Genomic DNA, 25,485 nt, shown 5'->3' on the forward strand with positions numbered 1-25,485 from the left:
ATCAGAGTGTATGACTACTTTTAGCCGGGTCTAACGCAAAGTGCATGACTACCCCAAACAAGGTCTAAATCAGAGTAAGAATCCTGAAAGTAAGCTTAAACAAAGTGTATGACTCCCTTAAGCAAGATTTATAGCAGAGTGCATGACCCCCTCAATAGAAATCTAACAATAACTCCCTCAAGTCTGGTTTAAACTAACCCTAAACCTTATTCCTCAAGTGGGGTCCACACTCAGGTGCATATTGACGTCAAAAGCAAAGCGTATGACTCCCCTTGGATATGTATGACTCCTTTAAGTAAGGTCAGTAAAGCAGTGTGTGTTGAATCTCACTGTCCAGGTGGTAGTGCTCATCGCTGTCGGGGTCCGTGAGGGAAAAGAGCTCCCTGAGGAGCAGAGGATACTTAAGGACCCTCTGGATGGGCTTGATGAGGTACGACTCCAGCGTGGACGAGTGCTGCTGCTTGGGGTTGCGCTCGGACAGGAAGGCCTTGAAGTCCGGGTCCGTTTTCGCTGGATGACACATCACAACACTTTTCATGTTGACGTTCAAAACCGGAGACTAAAATTTCAGGTTGGACAAGCCGCGTTTACCTTTGGCGAGCACCTTGGGCACCTTCGTGTGGCTGGCGCAGAAGGCGCTGTAGATCTTGAAGCGGTCGGCGTAGTAGAGGAACGAGCCGCCCAAGGAGAAGAGCACTTTCTGCCAAAACAAGCGTATGACTCCCTTAAGCGAGGTCTAGACCACCATGTATGGTTCCCTTAAGTAGATGATATGAATCTCCTTGAAGTGAGATCCATTCCATAGTTTGGATTTTAGGAGGTTCTAAAACAGGATGTATGATTCCCTTAAGATAGGTCTTGAAGTAAGATCTATCCCATAGTGTATAGCTCCTTGCGGGTTCTAAAACAGGGTGTATGATTCCCTTATGCAAGGTCTAAACCAGTGTGATACCCATTTAAATTAGGTCTTAATCAGTGTGTATGATTCTCTTTAAGGAAAATCAAAAAACATGTGCATTACTTTCTTAGCCAAGCTTAAGCAAATTCTAAACCAGTGCACATGACTCCCTTGAGTGAGGTATGTATGGTTCCCTTACAAGAGATTAAAACCCAGAGTGTATTGTTCTCTTAACTCTTTGACTGCCAGACGTTTTCAGAAAAGGGATGCCGTGGGTGCCAGCCGATTTTAAGCATTTTGTCTTGATCTTTCAAGGTCCATAGAAAATTATGTGTTTGGACTATGGAAACACACATACTGCCAAAACAAGATTGGACTCTCATCTTCCATCAGAAAAAAAAAGTTAGTTTCTACCTTATTCCGTTTTTGAGTAATCAACAATAGAAAATGGTTAGTTTCACCTGTTTTGGAAAAAAACGTCTTTTAACGTCTTTGGCACTCCTCCATAGGATTTTACGAAACGTTATTTAACGTTTTTGGCAGTCAAAGAGTTAAGATCAAAACCAGTGTATGACTCCAAAACTAAACCATTGTTTTTATTGTCACCTTGAACTGTTCCACTCTTTCCAGTCTATCCAGATTGGGCACCAGTCTGATTCCATCTTCCAGCGTTCTCAGAAACTCTACCTGGAAGTCCACCATCTCGCCCAGGTTGCCGAACAGAATGTCCAGCTAGGACAGACCAGAACGGACGTCAAGAACGTGATCACGGTCCGGGGTGTGGTTCCGATGGAGAGCATCTTACCTCGTCCTGCGTGAGGAAGCTTTCCTTCTGCAGAGGCATCAGGTAGCAATCGATGAGACAACGCAGGTCCTGCACAGACGAGGAGGAACAAGCTCAGACGCCGCAACAATGAATGAGGAGTGAGAGCATACGGGCATGAGTCACCACGGACTTTGACGTAAGTCTTCTCCGTGTCTACCAGCTCGCTGATGACTTTGCGCAGCTTGTCGGCGTGCGAGAGCTGACGCTGAGCGTAGGTCGGCGGCAGGGCCGACACCGGGCTGGGGGACAGGGACGATGAGGAAGACGAGGAGGACGAGGAAGACGACATCGGGCACTTGGGAGCGTCGTGGTGGCTGCGGTGGTGGAAGGACGACGACTGCTCTGTGTTCTGAGGGAAGAAGGCCATGTTCAGTACGGGCGAGGGCAAAATGTCGAAAACAAAAAACATGCACCCTTACACCCTTAAAAAGGCATACATTAGAGCACATACAATTCCTTAAAGCAAAATCTAAATGAGAAGTATGAGTCCCATTTGCGAGACTGAAGCCAAAGTGTATGACTCCCTAAAGATCTAAACCATAGGATTGACCGCCTTAGGTGAGGTTGAAAATAAAGAGTATATGCCTCTCTGAAATAAGGTTCAAACCAGACTATTGAGTACCCTTAAGGAAGGCCTAAACCATAATGTATGACTCCCTGAGAAATGCCTAAACCCGGTGTATACCACATTAGAAATAATAGTGACTCATCTGGTCTAATCCAGCCACTATGACACCCTTAAATAAGGTTCTAAACCAGAGAGTACGAATACATTAAGCAACATTTAGAGCAGTGTATGACTCCCTTAAGCAGTCCAAAGCAGTGTATGACCCTCTTGAACAAGGTCGAAACCAGTGTATGACTTGTTTAAGTGAACCATGTATGACACTTAAGCACAATCTAAACCAATGTTTGAACCCCTTTAACAACAGCTAAAGCAGTGTATGACTCCTTTAAGCGTATGATACTGTTAAACCAGTGTATGAACCCCTTATGCGACACCTAAAGCAGTGTATGATTCTTTTAAATAAGGCTTTAACCAAAGTATGACACCCTTAGACAAGGTGTATATTAGCACGTATGATACCTTTAGTGAGGTTTAAATCAGAAGTGTATGACTCCATTAAATATGGCCAAAACCAGAGTGTCAACATTGACCTTTGTACAAATTGTGTAGAGCACTAAATGCGATGTATCCAGGCGGGTTACAATTAAGAGTGACAGGGGGGCTGCGGAGGCGGGAACAGACCCGTCTAAGCACATTGCACGCCTCGTCGCTCGTCCGCGGCACGCCAACGACAAAGCCTGTTTTCCGTGGTGGCGTTCAAACCCGTTTGGCAGCACTGACACATCTGGACGCATACATAAACACTCACACACACACACACAGATAGGGATCTTCCATGCATCCCGTGTTGTTCCTCCGCGACTAAACCACAACAAAAAGTCAACCTAATCGACAAGACTATGTCAAAGACGCAAAATGTGTATGACTCCCGTAAGTGTATTTCTCCCTTAAGTGAGACTAGTGAAGCCAGAGTGTATCACTCCCTTCAACAGGGCATATATCAGAGTGTATGAATTCATATAATAAGGTCTAAACCTAAGAGTAGGGCACCCTTAAGTGAGGTGTACATCAGAGCGTATGAATCCCTTAAGCTAGGTCGTAGGTCGAAAGCAGTGTACAACACCCTTTTAGTGATGATACCAGTGTGTGACGTCTAAATTTGTGAATTACTTTTAATGTCAAAAGCAGTGTGTATGTCTCCCTTAAAGGAGGCCCTTCAGCATAGAGTAGAATATTCTTAACCAATGTTTAAAGCAGTGTATGACTCCCTTGAGTGAGGTCTTAATTTGTTAATACCGAAACTCCCTAGTGTGTATGCCTCCCTTGAACAAGGTCTACAATGGCGTGTATAAACATTGTTAAACAACTTAAAGCAGTGTATGACTCGCGTGAGGTCTAAATTAGCGTATGACTCCCTTGAGGTCAAAAGCAGTGTGTATGACTCCCTTAAAAAGGACTACAGTAGCGTGCATGCCATTCTTTAACACATTTACACAAGCAGTGTATGGCTCCCTTAAGTGAGGTCAAAAACACGTTTAAAAAGGATTGAAACAAGATGTATGACTTCCTGAACTAAAGTTGAAAACATAGCGTTAAGTGAGCTCATAAACAAGATTGTATGCCTCCATTACGTGGGATCTGACCAAAGTGTATGATCCCCTTTAAGTCTAAAATAAAGTAAGACTTCCTTAGGTGAGGTCACAGTGAATGCCTCCCTCAATTGAAGACTACGCCAAAGCGTATGACTCCCTCAAGTGAGTGACAGATGGATGCGCAGACAAAAAAGTGGGCGCGACACAGAGACACCCCTTCACTGCGAGCTGCTGCACCCAATTAGAGACGTGCTAACGCATGCCTGGCTAACAATAATGCATCATCGTCATATAACCATAAACAAAATAAGCGTTCAGCACAAAGTGCAGCTCACCAGGTGCAAAACATCACGGACCAACTTGGACGCCCACTTGGGGCCCACCCTCGTCCTCCTCTTGGATGTCCTGAAGACGGACATGCTGACGCTCGGAATACGTCTCAAACATGCGTCCAGGGGGAGCCAACAAAACCCCCAAAAGTCCAAAAGCATTCAAACCTGGCAGCGACAAAAGGAAAACCCGGCGCCACTGCGAGGTGCAGCAAGCAAGTCGAGAAGAAGCAGAAACGTCTCCGTGAGTTGAGAAAGTGAGGAGGAGGAGGAGGCAGAAGGGAGGAGGGAAAGGAAGGAAGCGCATACGCTCACTTGCTTATGTAAGCACGACTGACGGCAACAACAAACCAGATCAAAGATTGATTGGATCAGCACTAACGTGTCATTTAGTTTCACGCATCTGCAAAGTCACCCCCAAAAATACATTTCCCTTGACCCGTCACGCTGCTTTACCACAAATTTAGTCGTTTTGTACAACAAAGTAATGAAGAGACAAGTTGCTTGGTGGAGGTATCCTACATTACGTTTAATTAATGTCATTATGTTACGCACTGAGAAAATAGTCCCCTTTCCAGACCTGCATAAAAAAAAAAGATGTTTTTCCCTTGACCCGTCATCACACAGAAACTTTCCCAAGGGTCCAATTGGTCGCTTTTGCATAATCCCATTGTCACACCAACCATCGTGGGAAAAAAAAAATCCCATTCCAGACCTGCACCAAAAATGACACCGTTTTCCCTTACCCATCACCCTGCTTCTCCAGAAACATTTCTAGCGGTCCGTACTCATTTTTGCATAACCCTGCTAACAGACAAATCAACGGCAATGATAACTGCCTTGGTGGAGGTAATCATTTTCTTTGTATGTCTAAATTGTCTCATTAATATTTAATTAGGAATGTCCCTTAAAAATCCCATTCCAGAGCTGCTCCATAAATGCCACTTTTTCCCCTTCACCCCTTACCCACCTTCTCCAGAAACATTTCCGGAGGGCCGTTCGCTCATTTTTGCACAACCTCATTTGAAAACTAACAAACGGTAAATGATACTTTCCTTGGTGGAGGTTTTGCTTCTTTCACGATCTGCGCACTTTCATTCCAAAGTCTACACAACCTGCACAGACCACACCTGGTCCACACACACACACACACACACACACACACACACACACACACACACACACACACACACACGCGCATGCACGCACACACACGTGGTTTACGTAATCACAAAGGCACGCCTTAATTCCAACTGACTGATGCACACATGTGTGTGAGGGTCTCTGTGACAGCTCATTAGCATAATGGTAGGCGGACCACCCGTTTAAAAACGAATATTGCGACAAAACGCCGCACATTAAGCTATGCGTGAAATGAAACAGGTAAATTCATCGATTAAGAGCCTTGACAGTGTTACCTTATCCCGCAAGCAGGTCCCCGCGCATCTTTTCACACCCTGCGGCTATGGAACGAGTGCATGTTTGTGTGTGCGTGGACGCAGTACAGTTTGGAAGGGAGGAGCTTGGAAGCAAGCACCAACCTGTCGCCATTGCTGAGCCCGCCAGCGAAAAGTGGGATAAACAGAGATTAGGTACGCATAACATATGCCAGCTCTTGGCTTGACGTGTATTAAATATGTAAACGTTCGCTCACAACAAGTGCGCACTTGATAAAGATGACGAAGACATTTTTTTGAAGCCACCTTGATCACATTATAATTGGGTAACTTTTTTTTTTCATTGATTCAAATGTTTTACAAATAGTAATAGAACCCCCCCCCCCTTTTTTTTTTTTAAAATATTGCAGTTGTGTTTATTTTTGAGTGTGGCATTGTTAAAGTGGTTGACAAAATCAAATAGGAAAAAATCAAAAAAGAAAAATTGGATCACTATTTTGGATAACAGAGACTATCTGGCAGTTTTTGAACATTTTGTATTCATAACTGAAGAACTTTCACGCACACGAAATATGAGATTCTTATTTTTTAATAACTATATGTAAGGATTGTAAAATGGGAGTTATTGTGCAGCAAAATTAATTCATGAAGACAGAACTCCCTCTAGTGGACATACTGTGACATTAAAATGATCATGCATAAAAAATATATATTTTTAAATAATCAAAGTCTCTCTCGGTAAAAATAAATAAAAATAATCAAAGTGAGATTCGAGACGAGTTAAAGACGATACGCAAGCAATGTCTGTCAATTAGAGCAAACCACACCCACTTGGACACTTAAATCACATTTTTCATTTCAAAAGCCTGCAGGTAGAAGTATAGAAATGACAAGCAGACTGACTTTTTCTCCTCTGGGAACGACGACAATCAGCACTATCATCATCTTCATGATTGCTGTTATCCCAAGTGCCCCCCCCCCTTTTTTTTTTCTTCACCCCTCCTCCTATCTCCCTGGTTATCACATTTGTAGGCGGCGGTGACGCTTTTGTCTAAAATAATGAAGCTCGTCGTCGCTCGAGACACTCGTTTTGTCTGTGCTAAATGACACAATGAAGCGACGACAGTGTCGGGATAATTAAAAACAGTCCCGCCTTTGCCGCCGGGTGACATGAGGTGAGACAAAGCAGGGACGGGAGAGATTGGAGGGGGGGGGAGTATGTTGCCAGAATTTTGCGTTTATGTTGACAAGACAGCATCCAAATTCCTAAATCCTTTATGCCAATGAGCAGTTAAGGGGGAGGCTCAAGAATTTTAAAATCTCATTTAAACACAACTGTTAGTTTTAGCATGCTAACACAGGCATAGCGCAACATTTGTTTTGTCCTTCATCATCTCACATTTAACCTTTCAACAGGCTCGTTTAAAAAAAAAAAAAAAAAAAGTCCACTGAGGTAAGCGCTGTCACCATGGTGACAGAGGGGACCGAGGTGACAAGCGTATCCGGGGAAAGAGGCAAAGAGGTCTGCCGCTATTCTGCTGGCAACAATCGTCACAATGCCGACACGCTGATGAGAGGCGACGGCCGCTTGATTGCTAAATCATACGCTCGTCTCACACCTGTCTGTCAGCGCCTTATTGTCAGCAGTGAGTGTGCGCACGTCACTGTGAGAAATGTGATGACGCCAAAACGGAAAAAAGGGGCGAAAAAACAAGTCTAACTTGGCATTCAGTATAAGGGCCAGGATTTTCCCACTTTAGAGTGCCTCGTTGTCAGCTGTGAGTGCATGCACTTCACACTGAGAAATGCAAAAGTGCCCGGCGGGTGGGGGTGGATGGTTAGCTTTTAGAAATCCCCTTTTGGACATAAAATGGGGTTTAGGCCTGTGAGCCTGCTTTACAGTAGAGCGCCTCGTTGTACCGGCATGATGGTGGGTTATGAACTTTATTTTTGCATTTTTCTCAAACGTCTATGTTTAAAAATGATGCTAGAGGGAGCCGGGTGTGGTTTTAGGCATCAGCGGACACGTTCACGTAATCTGCGTGAAAGGGGCTATACATTTCGTACCTTCTGCGCATAGATCTTCTCTTCGGGAGGATCCCCAGGACTCTGTGGCACTCCCTCGTCCAAGCTGTCATCTACAGTCAGGCCCGACACGTCGTCCAGGATGTCCTCTGTGGAACCAACACAGAAAAATATTACACTGTGCATGTGACAGCTTTAATTTTTATTTTATTTTTGTTTTGGGGGGAGGGGGGGGGGGGGGTTATGGGCTTCATCAGCTACAATTTCATCCTTTTGGGCTTCATCGTTGCTTGTAATGAGTAAATAACTTCCAGCTGGAGTTTTTACCCCCGTCTGTCCTGACATGTGACAGCATCTCATGAATATTCATGAGTGCCCCGCATGCTAATTATGAAATCAAAAAAGAAAGAATAAAAATCGGTGCCCTTGTGCGTGGATGGAGAGGACAGGTATCTAATTAGCATTAACTGCCACGTCGTGCTTTCAAGAGACCATCTGGAAGGCACATTAAGAAGGTCAGAGAAATTAAACGTCTCACTTATACATGAGTACACATGGAATATAATTTAAATTAGATCCCCAATTTGGAATCTTGAAACCATAATCTCGTCTTCAAACCCTAATTTGAACATAAGCTTGGAAGTATTTTTGCTAACCAAAACAGCAGCAACAATGTCATTAGCTACCTCTGTGTGCAACTTTAGCACCAATTAGCTTTGTGGTGCACTCTGCTGTGTTAAATGACATAAAATAAACACCATCCCTCAAATAAGCGACTACATTTTGACGCATTTTCAAAGCATTTTGAGAGACTTCCAGACCATGACTCTGTGAGAAGATGTCCGTAGCGGAGGCGGCTGGCTCGGCGTCAGAGCGTCGGGGTGGCGGCAGCGGGCATAGGTCGGCGGCGTCCAGGCGGGGTACGGCACCCACGCTCAGTGTCAAGGCCTGGCAGGCGAATGCCGCCCGCATGTCGTCCATCTGCAGGGCGGCGGCCGGCTTGCCGTTCAGAAGCAGGATCTCGTCGCCGGCTTGGACGCCTTGCGGAGACGAAAAGACTTCAGAAGATGCCACAAACATATCCAGGCTGTGTTACACGTTTGCTGCATGCTAACGCCCCGGGCGCTCACCTTTATGCTGACTTGAAGCCCTTATTGGCAAACTTAACCCTCCTGACTTGGAACTTTGATAGCCTAACTTGAGTGTCACAACCAAACTGACTTTAAACGTTAAAAACTTAAAACCCTAACCCTTATTGGAAATTAGGCTTGAAGCCCCAAATTGAAAACTGACCCTGCCTCAAAACCCAACTTTTAGAGCAGTCAGCCAGACGTTTGGAAGCACAACATGCAGGAACACAAACATCTCTTCAAGCCACCTGCTCTCCTAATTGACAGCCAATTAGCAGCCAATAAAGAGACAGACAGCTCACCTGCACGCACACACACACACACACACACATTGACACTTTTTATTCACACAAATGACACATTTAGCCCCAAGTTGTGGCCTACATGTCTGCAATGGGAAATGTTCACGGCATAGTGGAGTCTTTATGGGACTGAAAGAAATAAAGCCCGCAGGCATAACTCCGCGGTCGCACTGTGTGTGTGCGCGTGCGCGTGCGCGTGTGCACGTGCATTTCTGTGACTACATTAATAGAGACGGGGTTGGAGTAAAGCCTCCAGTGTTGGCCTGGTTTGCTTCCGTGATCTCTTTCAGTCTCCGCAAATTCTCCTCAGTGGATCAATGGAACATGCTGGCTGACCCACTAACAATGTGTGTGTGTGTGTGTGTGTGTGACTCAGCAGGCTGTCAAGTTAGCGTCATGCTAGGCTAGCTGGTTCCGTTACCTTTGGCAAAGGCGAGTCCGCCGGCCTTGACGTCAGTGATGTGAAGCCGCTGGGTGCCGTCCTCGTCCAAAACAGACACGGAGAAACCTGAAGGTGGGGAAACAAAAAACGGGCTTGAGTGTCCGAATCTGAAACCCTAACACAGGCTTGAAACTCTACTTTCAAAAACTAACCTCGGCTTGAAACCTTTACTTTAAAAAAAAAGAAAGGCCTTAATTCTGGCTTGAAACCCGCATTTGAAACCCTAATTTCAAACCTGAATTATGTTGTAACACTTCTAATTTAATACCCTGGGACCCTACCCAAGATTTGAAACATATAAAATTAGGGGTGTCAGACGATTAAATTTTTAATCGCAGTTAATCGCATGACTTCAATAGTTAACTCACAATTAACCACAAATTTGATATCTGTTCAAAATGTACAATAACATTATTATTTTTTAAGTTTCATACTCTTGTTGAGATAAAAGTGGAAAAAATGTTAAACTAATAGAATTATGGCTGCATCTTTAAGTGTGATATTGTTGTTGTGTTGAGGTCATTTTTCTGCCACTAGATGGCATAATTGCATTTGTAAGAGATGGTGACAGCTCAGTGCATTTTTCTTTTCATATTAAGAACTAAGTATAACTTGTGAAATTCTGTAATTTTTTTTTAATTTTGACAACAATCTCCACAAATATGTGCATTATTATTACATTTATTACCACAAAATTATGACGTGGCCGTGCGTGGTGCGTTGCGACAGGAATTCCCCCAGTACAGGCTTTCCAAGTAATCGTGCGTTAAAAAAATTTGTGGCGTTTAAGAAATTTTAATTAACTCAAAACTAACACACAAGTTTTGACACCCCCTATTTAAAATAAAACTCTATTCATTTTTCCCCCTAATCAGAATGCTTGTGAAACTCCTGACAATATCCAGCGAGATAGGCACAGAGTCCATTAGGTTCGCCACGGCAGCGGAATTTGGTCCGCTTGAGACAAAGAGCGCTCACTAATGAGCAGCATCCCCAAATCAATCCTTCACAACCCGTCGTCGCAATTTTGAAACAAGTCTGTTGTGCGAGGCGATGCCGACGTACCGTAGCCCAGCGTGCACGACTCTGCTCGGTCGAACTGGATCAACCTGGTGGCTTTGGTGCAGATCTCGATCTCCTGGTACAGCTGAAAAAAAAAGGAACAAAAACCGCGTGACGGTCATCACGCTTGGAAAGATTCATCTTTTATTCAACATCCTTGACAAAGCAATTGTGAATAGAGGTTGCGGGGTCAGTGTGTGTGGGTGTGTCAAGATGTGAAATGAGGACGTGATAAGCGTGAAATGTTGATCAAAGAGGATGAAGAGCACTCAGGTGGTCAAAGTGAATATAGGACTTCAACAACTCTATTGAATAATATGGAGGCACATGATGTCGTTTGTCTATGAGATAACAAGCATAACACGCTCATTTGCATAATTTATCCCACACAATCCGCATGAATTTTAATGAGGGAGACGTCTCTGATCCATTTAACCGAGCTATAAGTGTCTGAATGTGTTAAATGGGACTTTGACATGTGGCGTTTACACTGACGACAAATGCCAAATCTGGATCCGAAGTGGATTGAATTGTGTATGACGGTTTTTGCCATTATTTTCATGTTGTATTTTTTAGGCCATCAATATTATTATTATTATTTTGAAAATAGCTAAACATTTAGCACAAAAATCATTTAGCAATTCAAAAAAAAATCATTTTCACTTAGCTTTTTACTCCTACAAATAATGGTACCATAATGTTAAAAAAAATCTAATATGAGGTAAGAAGAAAACCAAGACTTTTGAGTCAATGAAATGAAAAGATAACAGCCTCTAAGTATCATAAATCATAAATTTTAATATATGACCGTTTACACTATTGGTGAATGGCAAATTTGGATCAGATCTGGAATAAACATTTTGTACTTATTTTTAAATTTATCAGGTGTGAATTTTCACCTTACTGTAAAGGTAAGACCTATGAAAGAAGACCTAAGCAAAGTTTAAAAAAAATATATTTAACTCTTTGACTGCCAGACGTTTTCAGAAAAGGGATACCGCAAGCCGATTTAAGCATTTTTGACTGATCTTTCAAGGTCCACAGAAAATTATGTGTTTGGACTATGGAAACACACATACTACCAAATGAAAGATTGGACACTTATCTTTCATCAGAAAAAAAAGTTTGTTTCTACCTTATTCCGTTTTTCAGTAATCAACAATAGAAAATGGTTAGTTTCACCTCTGTTTTGAAAAAAACGTCTTTTAACGTCTTTGGCACTCCTCCATAGGATTTTACTAAACGTTATTTAACGTTTTTGGCAGTCAAAGAGTTAAATGGTAAAATGACATTTTAATTTCTCACCACATCATAGACCTCCTCGTCATGTTTGGGCACGTAGAGGAGCGTTTGGTCGTCCACGGCCACCTTCAAGCGCAGGTAGTGATCGGAAGGGTCCAGTTGGTTTTTCTGTAGGAGGACAACAACCCTAAAAACTCTTCCAAAGTAACACACATGCATCGTAAAACCTTTGGATTCTCATGACTACCTTGCAGATGGCGCTCAGAACCTCCAGCGCCGCGTCACCAGGCTGCACCACGGCCAGGACGGGCTGGTCGCCGGGCAGGCACACCCAGGAGGGGGCCAGGCTCTCTGGGAGCCACACGTCATTGTCCAGCGACAGCTGGGGAAGACTTTTGACCGAGCTCTCCCTCTCCTTCTGAAAATAGGACCAATGAAAACATATATATGTATATTAGTGACTGGTGGTGAAAACAGAACAGGTTGGAGTTGCTCTTTAGCATATACAGTCATTTTTACATGTAGTAGAGAATATTAATCTCATAGAGCCAATGGAAGCTGCTGGTGGTCTAAAGCATCTGGAGGTCTAATTACAAAATCTCTTTTGTGATCCTCTTGAGCTCCCAAGTGGCTTTGAGCTTGTGTGTGTGTGTGTGCATGCGCGCCAATCTGGCAGCCCGATCGGCATCAACAGGACCTCACACACGCTGATCTTTCCAATCATATCAGGTGACAGCTTCCACCATAATTTTCCCTTTAGTTGATACACAATTTCAGCAGACATGGGTGTCCACATAGGGTACCACCCCCAGTTCATAGCCCCCCCCCCCCACCACCAACCAACTCAGCCAAGCACCATCTGGCCCCTCCGAGAAGCTTCCGCCATCAGTGGGATTTGCCGAAAAAGTCCACCAGCTGTGAGCAATTGGAAGCGATCCACACAGATGTAATACTGTAGCATCGGTGTGTTACAGTCCTGCAACATAACAGGGCTGAAAATACGGCAATGCTGCTATTTTGGTTCGAGGTGGCCATTTTAGAATCATTTTGAACCATCCATCCATTTTCTTAACCGCTTGTCATCACAATGGTCGCGGGGGCGCTGGAGCCTATCCCAGCAGGCTTCGGGCAGTGGGCAAGGTACACCCTGAACTGGTTGCCAGCCAATCCAGGGATCATTTTTGAACCATTTCCCAAATTGAACTTGGCCTACAAATGTTTTTCGTAATTGTGTGTGTTTTTTTTAACAAGTTCAGCCATAACCATTTTAGGCTCATTTTAGCTATTTGAAGGCATCCTTCAAAGATGAACACATTCTAAAGATTTTTGTCCAACTGCTACTAGATAAAAAAAAAAAAAGTATACTACACAAACTGGTGACGCTACATTGCAAAGAACTTTTGTTGTTAGCTACGCAAGGTCTTGAAAATTCATCCACTGCAGCCAGTTTAATAATTAGCAACATGAAATTTGTTAGGCTCATGAAACCATGCCCCCAAACAGACAGGAAGTCAGTCATCTTGGTTTAAAGCAACCGTTTTAGGATAATTTTGAGTATTTCCAGGGCCCTTGCCAAAAAGTATGGTGAAGATATGAGATCAAAATGTCAGGCAGACAAAGGCTGCCGGTTGATAGCCTCCGAGACCCGTCAACTCTGGTTCGCCCCGAGCGAAGGAAGAGAGGAGGGTAGGAAGTGCCAAAGGGGGATGATGATGTGCTGTTTGACAGGCTGAAAAGATGGCTGGGAATAGAAATAATTGCATTACGTGTGGATCATACGCCGGGTGGTTAGCGAGAGACTTAATCCAGCAGATAGCGTCAAGCGAAAGACGGAATGCTCTCGGATGTGGAAGGGTTCAGCCGTGGTTCCCCATAATAAGCCGTAACAAAAAGACGAGAATCATTATTTTTATTTTTTTACAAAAGTGATCTGGAAAATGGCAGCACGCTGCTGCCTTTGGCCTCGGGGCAGTGAAGATGCTTGTAAGCCGTTAAACACGCACAAAGACTCATCAGATGCTCCAGCAAGTTTGAGGGGGGGGGGGGGGGGGAAACGTAATTAGACCGGAGTCACTTGTGTGTGCGGCAGCTAACCAGGTCTGCGGTTAGCGCGGGAAGCTAACATAGCAGTTTATGTCTGCATTTGGTGTTCCTTCTTGACAAATAGATGAGCTCAATGGCACGTAAGGAGCTGCTCAATATACCAAGAGAGTTCAATCATTTAACAAAAACAGGAAGTTGCACCTAGCAAAATAACAGCAGTAAAAGTGGTTAAGCAGCCTCATAATATCCAAATCAAAGCTCCTTATTTGCAACAATCAGTCCTATCAAACCAACATCAATGGAACAAAAAGAGGAAGTGGCCCTCACAATAAAAGCCTGGAAGCAAACATACTATCTAAATCATTCCATTGTTTACAAAAAAAAACACAACTTCAAAGTCTGACTGTACTTTAGTGACATGAATTTACATTTGTGACCAAAAGTGCAGAAAATATGACAAAATCAACTAAAATCTTACAGATCTGTCGCTGGCCGAGTCTTCATACGTTGGTTCCGTAGGCGCTTTGGCCGGCTCGATGCCACCAACAAACACCTGTTAAGATGTAGAATGTACAATGAGCACATTGACAACTACGAGGCACTCCAATGCAGAGGATTTGTGCATGTTTGTAAAGGTCCACCTGGCTGATAGTGGGGTGTTGCGCCTTCAACTTCCTGCGGGAGGCGGTGTCGATCCCCCACAGTGACGAGAAGCGACTTCGCCGTTTGCTGAAGGTGCGAGAAGGCGTGGCCTGGCCGCGCCGCTTCACGCCCATCTCCGTGCGCGCAGACACCTGAGAGAACACAAAATTAAAATGCTAAATGTTCTATTATAAAGAAAATGTGTATACTTTATTGGGGGAAAATTAAAATATGTCAAATACTGGAACGAATAGTAGACATATTTATTAATATTATTACAGTATTATTATTATTACTTTTTTTTTTCATTTAAGCTTTATTTAACCAGGTTGGTGAGATTGAAAAAAATAATTTTCAAGAGAGACATGGCCAAGACCGGCAGCAGCAAAAGAATTTAAATAAAAAAATAATTTTTAAATTAAATAACTATTTCAAATTGTTCTTATTGCTGTTGTTGTTACCGTTACCATTGCTATAATTGAAAAAGTCCAAAAAGCAAAATACTACTTTAACATGCACTGTAACATTACTATTATTTCCAGGAGAATAATGTATAAAAAAAATATTGTGTTTTTAAAAGAAAATTGTTTGTGTAGAAATATTTACAATGAAAGCTTATGCATAATTAATGAAAAGTGTGGATAAAACGGTACATATAGAAAATAAAAAACATGCATAGAATATGTTTTTTTAAAAGTGTAGACAAATATTTAAAAATAGCATGCATAAAACATACAAAAGTATATTAAATGATATATATTTAATTATAAAAATAAAATATATATGCATAAAAAATGAGTAACAACTAAAATACACCGTATACAAATATAAAAATGAAATGGTACCGTAAGTATATAAATGCTAGAAAAGCGATTGTCATGGCAACATGAAGATACAATATAAAGCGTCAGGAAGGATTTGAAGGCTTGAAAATTATGTCTGCAAATAAAACGGATAGTGAAAAAAAAAAAATCAATTGTGTGTTGATGTCTGACAGTGTGAGACACTGGGGAGGAAAGAGGGGCGAAAGGGGGGTGCAAAAGATAAGGAGACAAAGGAAGGCAAGGGAAAAGGAGGGAGGGAGGGAAAGACGGGGTTCGAGAGAGAGAGAGAGTTAAGCCTGTTTGGTGGGAAAGCGCCTCAGGGACACTTCATATTGATCTCCCAATCAACACCATCAAACTTGTGTGTGCGTGTGTATGTGTGCATGTTCTTTGTTTCTCTCCTTTCCCGGACGTGAACTGGTGACCTAATGAGCCACATGCTGCTTCACCAACCCATTATTGGACATGTATCACCCTGGTAAATTTCCACTTCCTCCTGACAACAAAAACACAATTGCGTCATGTTCTTGCGTGTAAGACGTACCAGCGCATGGAAGGAGGACACGGAGAAGATCCCCAGGCGTCCCATGGCCAGCTTGGTGGGGCGCGAGGCGAAGCCCAGCAGGCGCTTGGGGTTGGGAGGCTCGCCCCCCTGCAGGCTGGCCAGGTAGCAGCGGTAGCGGAACAGGTCCATGTGGAAACGCTCCAGATTCTGCTCCCACAGGAAGATCTGAACGGACAAAAGGCCACAGCGCTTTAAACGGCGAGAAAAGAACATGGCGCCTCGCTCCATGGGTGAGACGTGGGAGTAGTGGTGAGGATGATGATGATGAAGCCCCCGACAGTGCGAGTTGAAACACACAAAATAATGATATAAAGCAAATTTGCATTGCACTTCTCGAGACAAGACACAAAACAAATAAAATATAATTCAATGAGTTAACGAGTAAAGAAGCTCTTTTAGCCAATCAGAAGCCAGAGACCACTTTTTAATTTTAAAAGCTTTTTTAAAATTCAGACAAATACATTTAAAAAAATGTAAAATACAAAAAAAATTAATGAAAACAAAAACAAGTACAAATTTAAATAAAAATAAAAAAAACACAATAAAATTGATTTAGATAAAAATACATTTTAAAAAGGTCATTTAAATAAATTGAATAAAAAGAAAGTTAAAAATAAATGAAAATAAATATAATGCTTAGGTTTTTTTAAATGAAGTTTTTCACCGACTGAATGTTTTCTTTTTTTTTTTAAATCAAGGCAATTTTCCCAAAATGTTAATTTCTGACCTAAATTGTAATCTTTGTAAAAATAAGTGCATGTCAAAGCCAACAGGTGACGCTAATAGCAGCATGGCCCGTTAAGCTAACCAAAAGGCTGAAGAAAATTATTTTGTGTTTTTACTGACCAAAGATGTTATTTGTGTGGGATGTAGATGCCAAAAGCGACGGCAAACGAAGCATTGTCGCCTACCTGCTCCAGGATGGTCTTCCTCTTCTTGGCGTCGGTGACGGTGGACAGCTGCATGTCGCCCATCTTCTTCATCTTCTCGTCCATGTCGATCTTCTGCTCCAGCTTGCGGATCTCGGCGCGCAGCAAGCGCACCGTGTCTTCGCGGTGGTGCTGGCGGGCCAGGGCGGCGGCGCACGCCGAGTGGATCGCCGTGATCCAGTTCTCCAGTTCCGTCTGGCCTGACGTCTAAAGGGTGTAAAAATGAAAGTCATAAATACAAGAAAAAAGTATTTTAATTTACAATTGTGGATTTTTCCAAGCCATAACAGAAGGTTTATTTTTACAGGTATAAATGATAAATCTATGCTAATAATGTGGAGCACAATAACTGGAGATCCACTAATTAAATACAGATTAAATCACATATGGTATAGTACTGTAGAACAATAACGAATCTAAGGTATTGAAGTTCATCATGCAAATGAGGTACGGATGAGAGCATGCGATAAGGGCAGCGGTCAACCAGCCTAATAAGATTTCTTTACGGCATCTTTGTCCTCCAATTGGTGAGTGTGACAGGTGTCGGCATATAAATAACAAATTGTCATAGCTGACAATGCTCAGTGACAACGCGCCCTTTAAACACGTCAATGTGCCATACGTAGTGTGCATATTAGACACGGGAAAGGTGCGGTGTCCTCGTACCTGGAAGAGAAAGGCGTCGCCGGCCGAGTTGCTGAGGCAGAAGACAAAATCTTTCTTGGGGTGTTCGGGCACCGCCTGCACGATGGCGTTCTCGGCCCACAGGGCGTGTTTGGGAACGCTGGTGTGGTCGATGCCCGAGCGACCGTCCGACTCGTAGAGGAACAGTGTAGAGCCTGCGACGCACGCACACGCCTGTCAGTCATTTGTTTACAGTAAACAATTTGTTTTTCCCAAACTTATCATTTAATGATACACATCAATAGTTCACTAGAAAAATTAACCTATAGTTGCTTTCTGTAGGCATAAAAAACAGGATGACAGAGGATGACTTACAACAAAAACTAGGCTGTGCTGAAAAACTTCTTTTTTTTGTTGTTCTTCTATCAAATTTATACCATCTCAAACTGGATAGTGTGCCACCATCTAGTGGTTAACAGTGGAAATACACCCAATATAATACTTTCTGTAGGCATAAAAAGCAGGATGACAAAAGATGACTGACAACAAAAACTAGGCTGTGCTGAAATACTTCCTGTTTTCGTTCTTCTTTCAAATATATAGCATTTAATAGTAAATAGTGTGCCACCATCTAGTGGTTCGCAGTGGAATTACACCCAATATAATGCTTTCTGTAGGCATAAAAAACAGGATGTCTGACAACAGAAAACAGGCAATGTTGAAATACTTGTTTTCGTTATTTCAAATCTCAAACTAAATAGTGTGCCGCCATCTAGTGGTCCACAGTGGAATTACACCCAATATAAATTTAGACTTACATGAAAATAAGAGTTAACAGTAAAAAATAAAAACTGTTTCTAGGGCAAGTATAGTGTCAGCGCGTCCTCCAGACACATTCCACTCGAAGTGATTTATTCAACTCCACGAAGACGAGCAGGCGGTTGTTGTGCATTTCACAAGGATGAAATGGATTAGACACGGACGCCGGCGTGAAATTAAACGAGGCGGAGAACAGAAAATGGAAAACACAACCCCAGCTCAAGGTCACAAGGACGGCATTGAGTTTCATTTGAGTACCTTTTAACAAGACCCAGTAGTGCTTCCACTTGCGTCTGGTGGCCGGCTCCACCTTCTTGCTCTTCTTGTGCACCAGGAAGTTCTTGACGGCCAGCGCGCCCGCCTTGCGCACAGTGCTGTGGGCGCAGGCCGCCGCCACGGCCGACTCCGACGGGTAAGCGCTGCTTAGCGTGCCGCTGCTCATCTCGTCGCTGACTGCCGAGCACGCCTCCTCCGAGCGCTCATGGCCTCGGTGGGCCTGAAACAGGGTAGAGGGTTGACAGGCGATTGGATTTTTGTCAAAGTGAAAATATTAATCCTCTATACTATAGAGGATTAATAGGCCTATAGCCTTAAAAAACTTGTCTGTAATTTTATTTCTACTCTCCCGAGACAACTTGCTCTTTTGCTACTACTTAAAATAGGCCAAATGACTGATGCTCAAATTTTGCTTTTCAAAACAATTCTGTTGAACCGCATTTCAAACTGACCCAGACTTGATTGTCCAGCTCCTTGCGGAAGTTCTCATAGACACCTCCTCCCGCGCCGGCGCCGCCTCGCGCATCTGCCACGCCGGCGCTGCTGCTGCCGCTGTCGCTGCCGTCGCGGAAGAGGCCGCTCTCAACAGCCGAGTACACGGAGAAGGACGCCGACATGGCCTTGCAGCGGCGCGACAACGGCTCGCCGTCCGCCGCCGCGTCCGCCACGCCGTCAATGCCGCTGTCGCCGTACTCGCTGCCCTCGCCCAGAGCGGCCGAGATGTCCTGTCAAGAGGAGGATGAAGTAAAGTTTATAAATGCTACATACAAGACAGCATTTATATTGAAAGTTGATTAATCGATAACAATATAAAAAGATATGTAAAGTCAAAAAGAGACTATTTTCGGACCATTTTTTAGGGTGATGTGCGAGGGGTTAAGGGGTGCACCCAATTCAAGGTGAACATTTCACACGAAAGAAATGAAATGCTTGTTGGTAAAAACACAATGTGGCCATTTATATTATATAGATAGCGCGTGTGTATTTCCGCTGGAAAGTTTTCCACGAGAGGTTCAATGTCCTCCTCGGAGTTCGTTTTAAGAAACTGAGACTCTCTGTTCTTTTTGCTCCATGTTTTGCCGCCTGCTGCGTCTATTTATAGCTGCTACACAACCCCCCTGACACACACATGCACACAGCTAGATGAATTTGTGATGAGCACTTAGGGTGCAGCTTGGGGATTCTGGGAAAGAAGCTTTTCTTGTTTTGGACTTTTTTACTAATGTGACAAAGGCACAGTTGTTGCTTTAACAAATCTCCTGGCGACTTTCGTAGCCAATCAGCTTTTGCCTGAATTGAAAAGACAAATTCAATGAAAAATTAAACCACAAGTGCATCATCTTTTGTCCGTTGTGTGTACAATGTTTGAGGGATGACGGAAACCAGGGCAGCACAGACTCTCTGATGAATATAAAATTACATTTAAAAAGTGTGTTTATGTATGTAATAAAAAAGATATCTCTCTCATTAAAGGCAGTATAATACATATAATTAAAAATGAAGTTGTCAAACATAATATAAAATACAATGTTTAATACTTGCAAAAATACTGTAAATAGTAAAATTATTTATATAATTAAATCAATAAATATGTTAATGACCAAATTTTTTTTTATGACATGATAAAACATTTCATGTACTAAAACTTGAAACAAAAATAACAAAATGTACAAATCAGTTTAGTCATTCATTCCATACAGAAAATATTTCATTAAATAACAAAAAATATTATTTTTAAATAAAAGTTTTTTTTTAAATAAAATACATCATAATAAAAAAAGAAGTTTTTTTAATTAAATAATGACTTGAATATATTCTAGTATCAGCAAAAACTCACTTTTCTCTCCTAGAAATTAGATTATAGATTCTAAATAGATAAAATTTAATTTTTGAAAAAATCTAAGCAAAATAGTAAAATAATTAAATATATTTATGAATGAGATTCAAAATAAAATCAGAAATCTTTTTAAAACAATAAAAATTAAAGCATGTATGCTAAAATTTAAAATGATTTTAATACCTACAAAAAGGGCCCTTTCCATTATAGGAATGAGTATAATTTCCGGCTGGAGAAAACATTTTTGGTTTGTGTTGGGCCCCAAAAATGGCTTGACACAATACTGTTTTAATTCAAAATATAATCAGTCATATCAAAAACATCTTTGCGATGCTTGAAAACAATGTACCGTGTTTCTGCACAGAAATTTGCTGCTGCAGATGGCCGGCTGCACGTCACACTCTTCCGGCAACAGAAATGGAGCAATTCCCCAAGTAACCAATGGAATAATAAGGAGATTGTGATCGTTGTAGTATAATCAAATTCAAATGGAAAATACGCAACGATGCCGTGGTTAGTTTAAATCCACATTGAATGTTTACCTGTGTGGTTTGCGCACGACGTCCCTGAAAAACAGGACGCGCTGGCGGGGTCGCCAAGCCGAGCCCAGTCGGGCCCTCCGAGAGACAGTGCGAGCGTCGGCAAGGGAGCGTGAAGGCTGCGTACACGCCGCCGCCGCCGTCCTCCTCACTCGGAGACATCGGCCCCGTTTCGCCGTCGACGCCGCCATCCTGCTCTTCGTCTCTACGGCGCCCCCTTTGGCCCCTGAGGCCCGCACTCTGGTGGCTGCACAGATGGTCCAGGGACGAGGCACGCTCCGCTGCACCTGTCATATGAACGAGCGCAAGCATTACAAACCATGTCAGTATAATTTATGAGTTACACTGAATATAATCAAAATATGGTACAGTCAAGGTAATTAAACATCAAATGTTGATGTAAAACTGGTGCATTAGAAATACCTGTTTGTGCCATAAAAAAATGAATTGGACAGCTGAAATTAAAATGTCATATTTAGTCATTCAAATGTAAAATACAACATGGACAAATTATTGTATACTGTATTGATCATTCATGTTACGGACGACGTATATTAGGTTGATTAGATTATTTAATGGTATTTTGATTTAATTAATGACATTTTTTACTATTTTTTTCTATAAATCTGATATTTTCTCTGAATTGCCATTATTTAATTATTATTATTTTATTTAATGTTGTGCTTCTATTTTAAATTTTCTGTAATTTAATTTAAAAAAAAATAATTTAATTTAGTGACATTTGTTTTCACATAATGGTATTTATATAGAACGGTGAATCTGTTGGTCACCTCTCAAGAAGGTGGTGGTCCAGATCAGTGACCAGAATTTGGCTCTTTAAAGATGATGAATCAATAAAGTTGCATAATAAAATATTGCACCTTTGGGTCCTCTGGGCGGTCGGCTGAACTGCTCCTCCTCCTCTTCCTCTTCCTCCTCGCCTCCATCCACCATCTCCTCCGTGCTAGTCATGTGTTCCTGGCTGAGGTCCGACAGCGAGAACTCCAGGCTGTCCTCCCTCCACATGTCAGCCGACTTGGAGCGCTTCTTCTTGAAGCTGGATGGCTCGTCGTCCGGTGGCGCCGAGGCAGAGGCGTCGTGCTCCTCAGGCCTCAAGGTCATGGCCACGCGCTGAGTCCAGTGCGGGTTGCTGCCGAAGTCGGCCAGGCCGCCTGCGTCGTCGTCCGGGGCTTCGGGGCCACTCTCGGCCAGCGAGCGCGGGATGCTGGGCGTGCTGGAGGAGCGCGTGGACGCCTCCGAATTGCGGTGGTGCTCGGGCTGCTTGGCCGACAGGGAGTGGCGAGGGCGGCGGGTCACCGGCCGCTTGGCGGTGGAAGACAGGCGCAGAGAGCGCGACGACGTGTGCTTACGGGAGAGGTGCCCGGCTGAGACGCCATGGAAGGCGCTCTCGCCGTTTTGGCTCTCCACGTTTCCCATAATGCAACTGCAGATTATATAGTTATCAGTAATGTATGACTTTTTCAGAAACACAGTATATCACTTTCTTGCAGAAATTTACAAACATTTTTGACTTATGACTTATTCGAAAACACACATTTTGTTTACAGTTCAAGTTTCTACGGCAACTGCTTCCTTTGGGAAGATGTTTACCTGTTGTCAAGGTCTGCACCTCAGTGGCATCCTGGTCTCACCATCTTGCAAGCGCATCATTTTCCACACGTCACGCTTGCTGGGCGGCACCAGACGGACCGATTAGGATGGCTGGGCAAATCTCATGATGACCTGTACACACAAAAAAAAGTCAACAAAATATTGTATTAAAAAATATATATAAAGAAAACATTTTATGTTTATATTTGCATAGGTTGATTGTGTTTATTTCACCAAAAATGTTTCATATTTTTTAAACAAAGTCATATATAAGGCTTAATTTTTACAGAAATAATTCTTACAATAAAAATGTGGTACATTTTTAATTTAAGTATATATATAAAAAATATGTATGCCTCATGAAGTGCCTTTTTTTGTTGAATAAAAGTCATATTTCCCCCCGAAAAATCCTTTTGAAACGAAGTAGTTTTTAGAAAAATAAATGTTGTATTTTGTTAAAAAAAAAACAAGTTTTTTGGGGATAAAGCAGAATAGATTTTAGAAAAATATATTATTTCTAATCATAAAGTGAGATCCTTATTTTTTTGAAATATGCTACTTTTTTTCAGCAACTATTTTTTTCTAGTGATCCCACATAGTGAAAAAGATTGACATTGACTTAATAATGTCTTAAAATTTGACATCCTTCAAGTACTCACCTCCAGGACATTCAGGTTGATCGTGTCCAAGTCCGGCTTGGACTGTTCAGGATGACCTGAAACACAAAGAAGGGGAAAAAAATCCATCAATAAACAGCAAGGATAAAAGGGGGAAGCACGCACGCAGTACATACACCAAGTCCCAACGTCAAACCACATTTCTTTGAACTACACCCTGGAAACTCACAGCTTCACCACAAACCGCTTGGGCATGCGCGCACACGCCAACAGCAGCCGCTCTGCAATCTTGACAAAAAAATAATTTACATCCACTCATATGCGCAACTGAGCGCGGCGAGCAGAATGAAAGGATGAAAGCGACTATGATGCCACGTGATGCGTATGATATGTAACAATTGAAAGCGCATGCCGCCGGAAAAGCGGCAACTTCATTATTCACATGCAAGCGGTGATATGTGACATCACTTCTGTCATTAAGTTACACAGCCTTGTGGTGTCACATTCAAGAGGAACGCTTGAAGAAGGAGGCGAAATAATGCTGCTCTCTCCTTCCAAGACGAGGGCGTTGATGTCAAAGCAAACTGCATACAGAGATTCCAAAATCCTAATTTTAACAAGTTTGCTATTTTGCTAGATACATGCACTGTGATAGGATTTGTTTTGTATTCAAAACAACACAGGCTAAAGCTTTGACTTAGAAAATGTCTGTTTAGCTTAATGCTAACAAACAATGCAAAATGAATATCGTATATGAGGCAGTGTTATAATAACGCTCTACGCAACAAATATTTAAAGACTGACATGAAGACATATAATAGACATTATCTTATTATGCTACGTAAAGAACGACTAATTTTGACCGGCTCCATGTATGTACAAATGAGCAGCACAATGTTCACTCAATTGAAACAAAAAAAAAAAGTGTCAAAATCTGTTTAATACTTTAAATTCCATATATTTTTACAAAGTACAATATTATATTACTGACTTCCATTTATCTCCAATATTTTTTGGGGGGTGGCTAAAACAGATGAATGGCACAACACACCAACAAAACCAAGCAGTGAAAACTCCTTGGCAGAGATCACATAGTGAAGAAATTAACATTACATCCAGCATTCACGTGTAAACATGACCCCTTCGGGCCTTTCTATTTCCATGTTATTTACATACGCATTCAGCATGTGTGCTTTGTGTAGCAACTACACAACAGCACTAAGTCTTGTTTTCCCTCTCACAGTGTTTACACTCTTTTTGTTGACTTTCCTTTTTACCTGCCCTACAGCGAGGTGTGTGTGCGTGTGTGCGCGTGCGTTTGGGGGTACGCAGCTATGAATAGAATGGTGAGTGAAATGGAAGCAGATCAGGATGCTGGGTGAGGGGGTGAGGCAGGTTATTGCTGCTGAGCTTTAAGCGGATAAAAGCATTTTTGCCTCAGCCTGGCAGTGTATTCACTCACAGCATCACTACTGTATGTTGAAAGAAGCTAAGAATCAGTAGCAGCGTCAAATGACTTGACTTTAATTCTTATTCTTTTTGACAGATGATTGGACAGTACTACAGCATTAATTCAGGCAAATGACAGACAGTAAATCGACCTTATCTAGACAACAAAATGAAATATCAGCTTAGTGGTTTGCTACAATTGCATAAAGATGTGGAATAAACTATACGTATTTTGCAGGTAGCAGCATTTATTAATGCCACTGATCTAAATTGACCTCATCAGATTGTTTGATACAATGGGACAATTATGAGGCATTTTTACCATTGAAATATTAAGAAGTGGTATTTATTCATGCAAACTAACTAATTATACCCATTTAAACTCAAAATGATTCAATACTGGCTTTAATTCTTATTCTTGCCAGTTGGTAGAATACAACTGGATAAGAAAGTGGCATAAGAGTTTTTCATAATGACTAAATCTGCCTTATCAACAAAAATGAAATATTGACTTTAATTCTTATATGTGTCATCTGGTTTGATCAAATTGGATTTTTGCCGGTTGACCCATTTATTCATGCATACTAATTATACCTATTTTAGTACAAAATAATCAAATATTGGCTTTAATTCTTATTTTTGACTGCTGGTTTGATATAATTAAGTAAGTAATGTGGCTTTTTTTAGTTAGCAGTTTATTTGTGGTACCCTATGTCATACCTAAACTAAAAGAAAAAAGAAATACATTCTTTATTTCTTATTATTCCCGTCAGCTAACTAGCATCATTTGCGAAGTGTCAATGCAAAATACCTCAACAAAATATATTTTTAAAATGAATTATTCTTATCAGATAGTTTGATCAAATGGGATGACAATTTGGCTTTTTTTTTTGCAGG

At 42.0% G+C, this 25,485-nt stretch overlaps 1 protein-coding gene across 1 annotated transcript in view; it reads right to left on the minus strand.

Moving 5' to 3' along the window:
• The window catches only part of LOC144036535 (rho guanine nucleotide exchange factor TIAM1-like), a 55,804-nt gene that overhangs the window by 5,461 nt on the left and 24,858 nt on the right, over positions 1-25,485 (minus strand). The window contains exons 4-25 of the mRNA XM_077547242.1: positions 23,182-23,237; positions 22,523-22,654; positions 21,793-22,355; positions 20,915-21,198; positions 18,988-19,260; positions 18,518-18,755; positions 17,483-17,655; positions 16,799-17,023; positions 15,867-16,052; positions 14,498-14,650; positions 14,335-14,409; positions 12,061-12,231; positions 11,877-11,981; positions 10,575-10,656; positions 9,489-9,575; positions 8,457-8,675; positions 7,678-7,784; positions 1,855-2,073; positions 1,704-1,772; positions 1,505-1,630; positions 592-700; positions 331-510 (exon numbers count right to left, since the gene is read on the minus strand). Coding sequence (XP_077403368.1) covers positions 331-510; positions 592-700; positions 1,505-1,630; positions 1,704-1,772; positions 1,855-2,073; positions 7,678-7,784; positions 8,457-8,675; positions 9,489-9,575; positions 10,575-10,656; positions 11,877-11,981; positions 12,061-12,231; positions 14,335-14,409; positions 14,498-14,650; positions 15,867-16,052; positions 16,799-17,023; positions 17,483-17,655; positions 18,518-18,755; positions 18,988-19,260; positions 20,915-21,198; positions 21,793-22,348 — 3,637 coding nt within the window. The 5' untranslated portion in view covers positions 22,349-22,355; positions 22,523-22,654; positions 23,182-23,237. The remainder of the gene's footprint in view (positions 1-330; positions 511-591; positions 701-1,504; positions 1,631-1,703; positions 1,773-1,854; positions 2,074-7,677; positions 7,785-8,456; positions 8,676-9,488; positions 9,576-10,574; positions 10,657-11,876; positions 11,982-12,060; positions 12,232-14,334; positions 14,410-14,497; positions 14,651-15,866; positions 16,053-16,798; positions 17,024-17,482; positions 17,656-18,517; positions 18,756-18,987; positions 19,261-20,914; positions 21,199-21,792; positions 22,356-22,522; positions 22,655-23,181; positions 23,238-25,485) is intronic.

This window comes from Vanacampus margaritifer, chromosome 16 (genome assembly GCF_051991255.1).
Source record: "Vanacampus margaritifer isolate UIUO_Vmar chromosome 16, RoL_Vmar_1.0, whole genome shotgun sequence".
NCBI lineage: Eukaryota > Metazoa > Chordata > Actinopteri > Syngnathiformes > Syngnathidae > Vanacampus > Vanacampus margaritifer.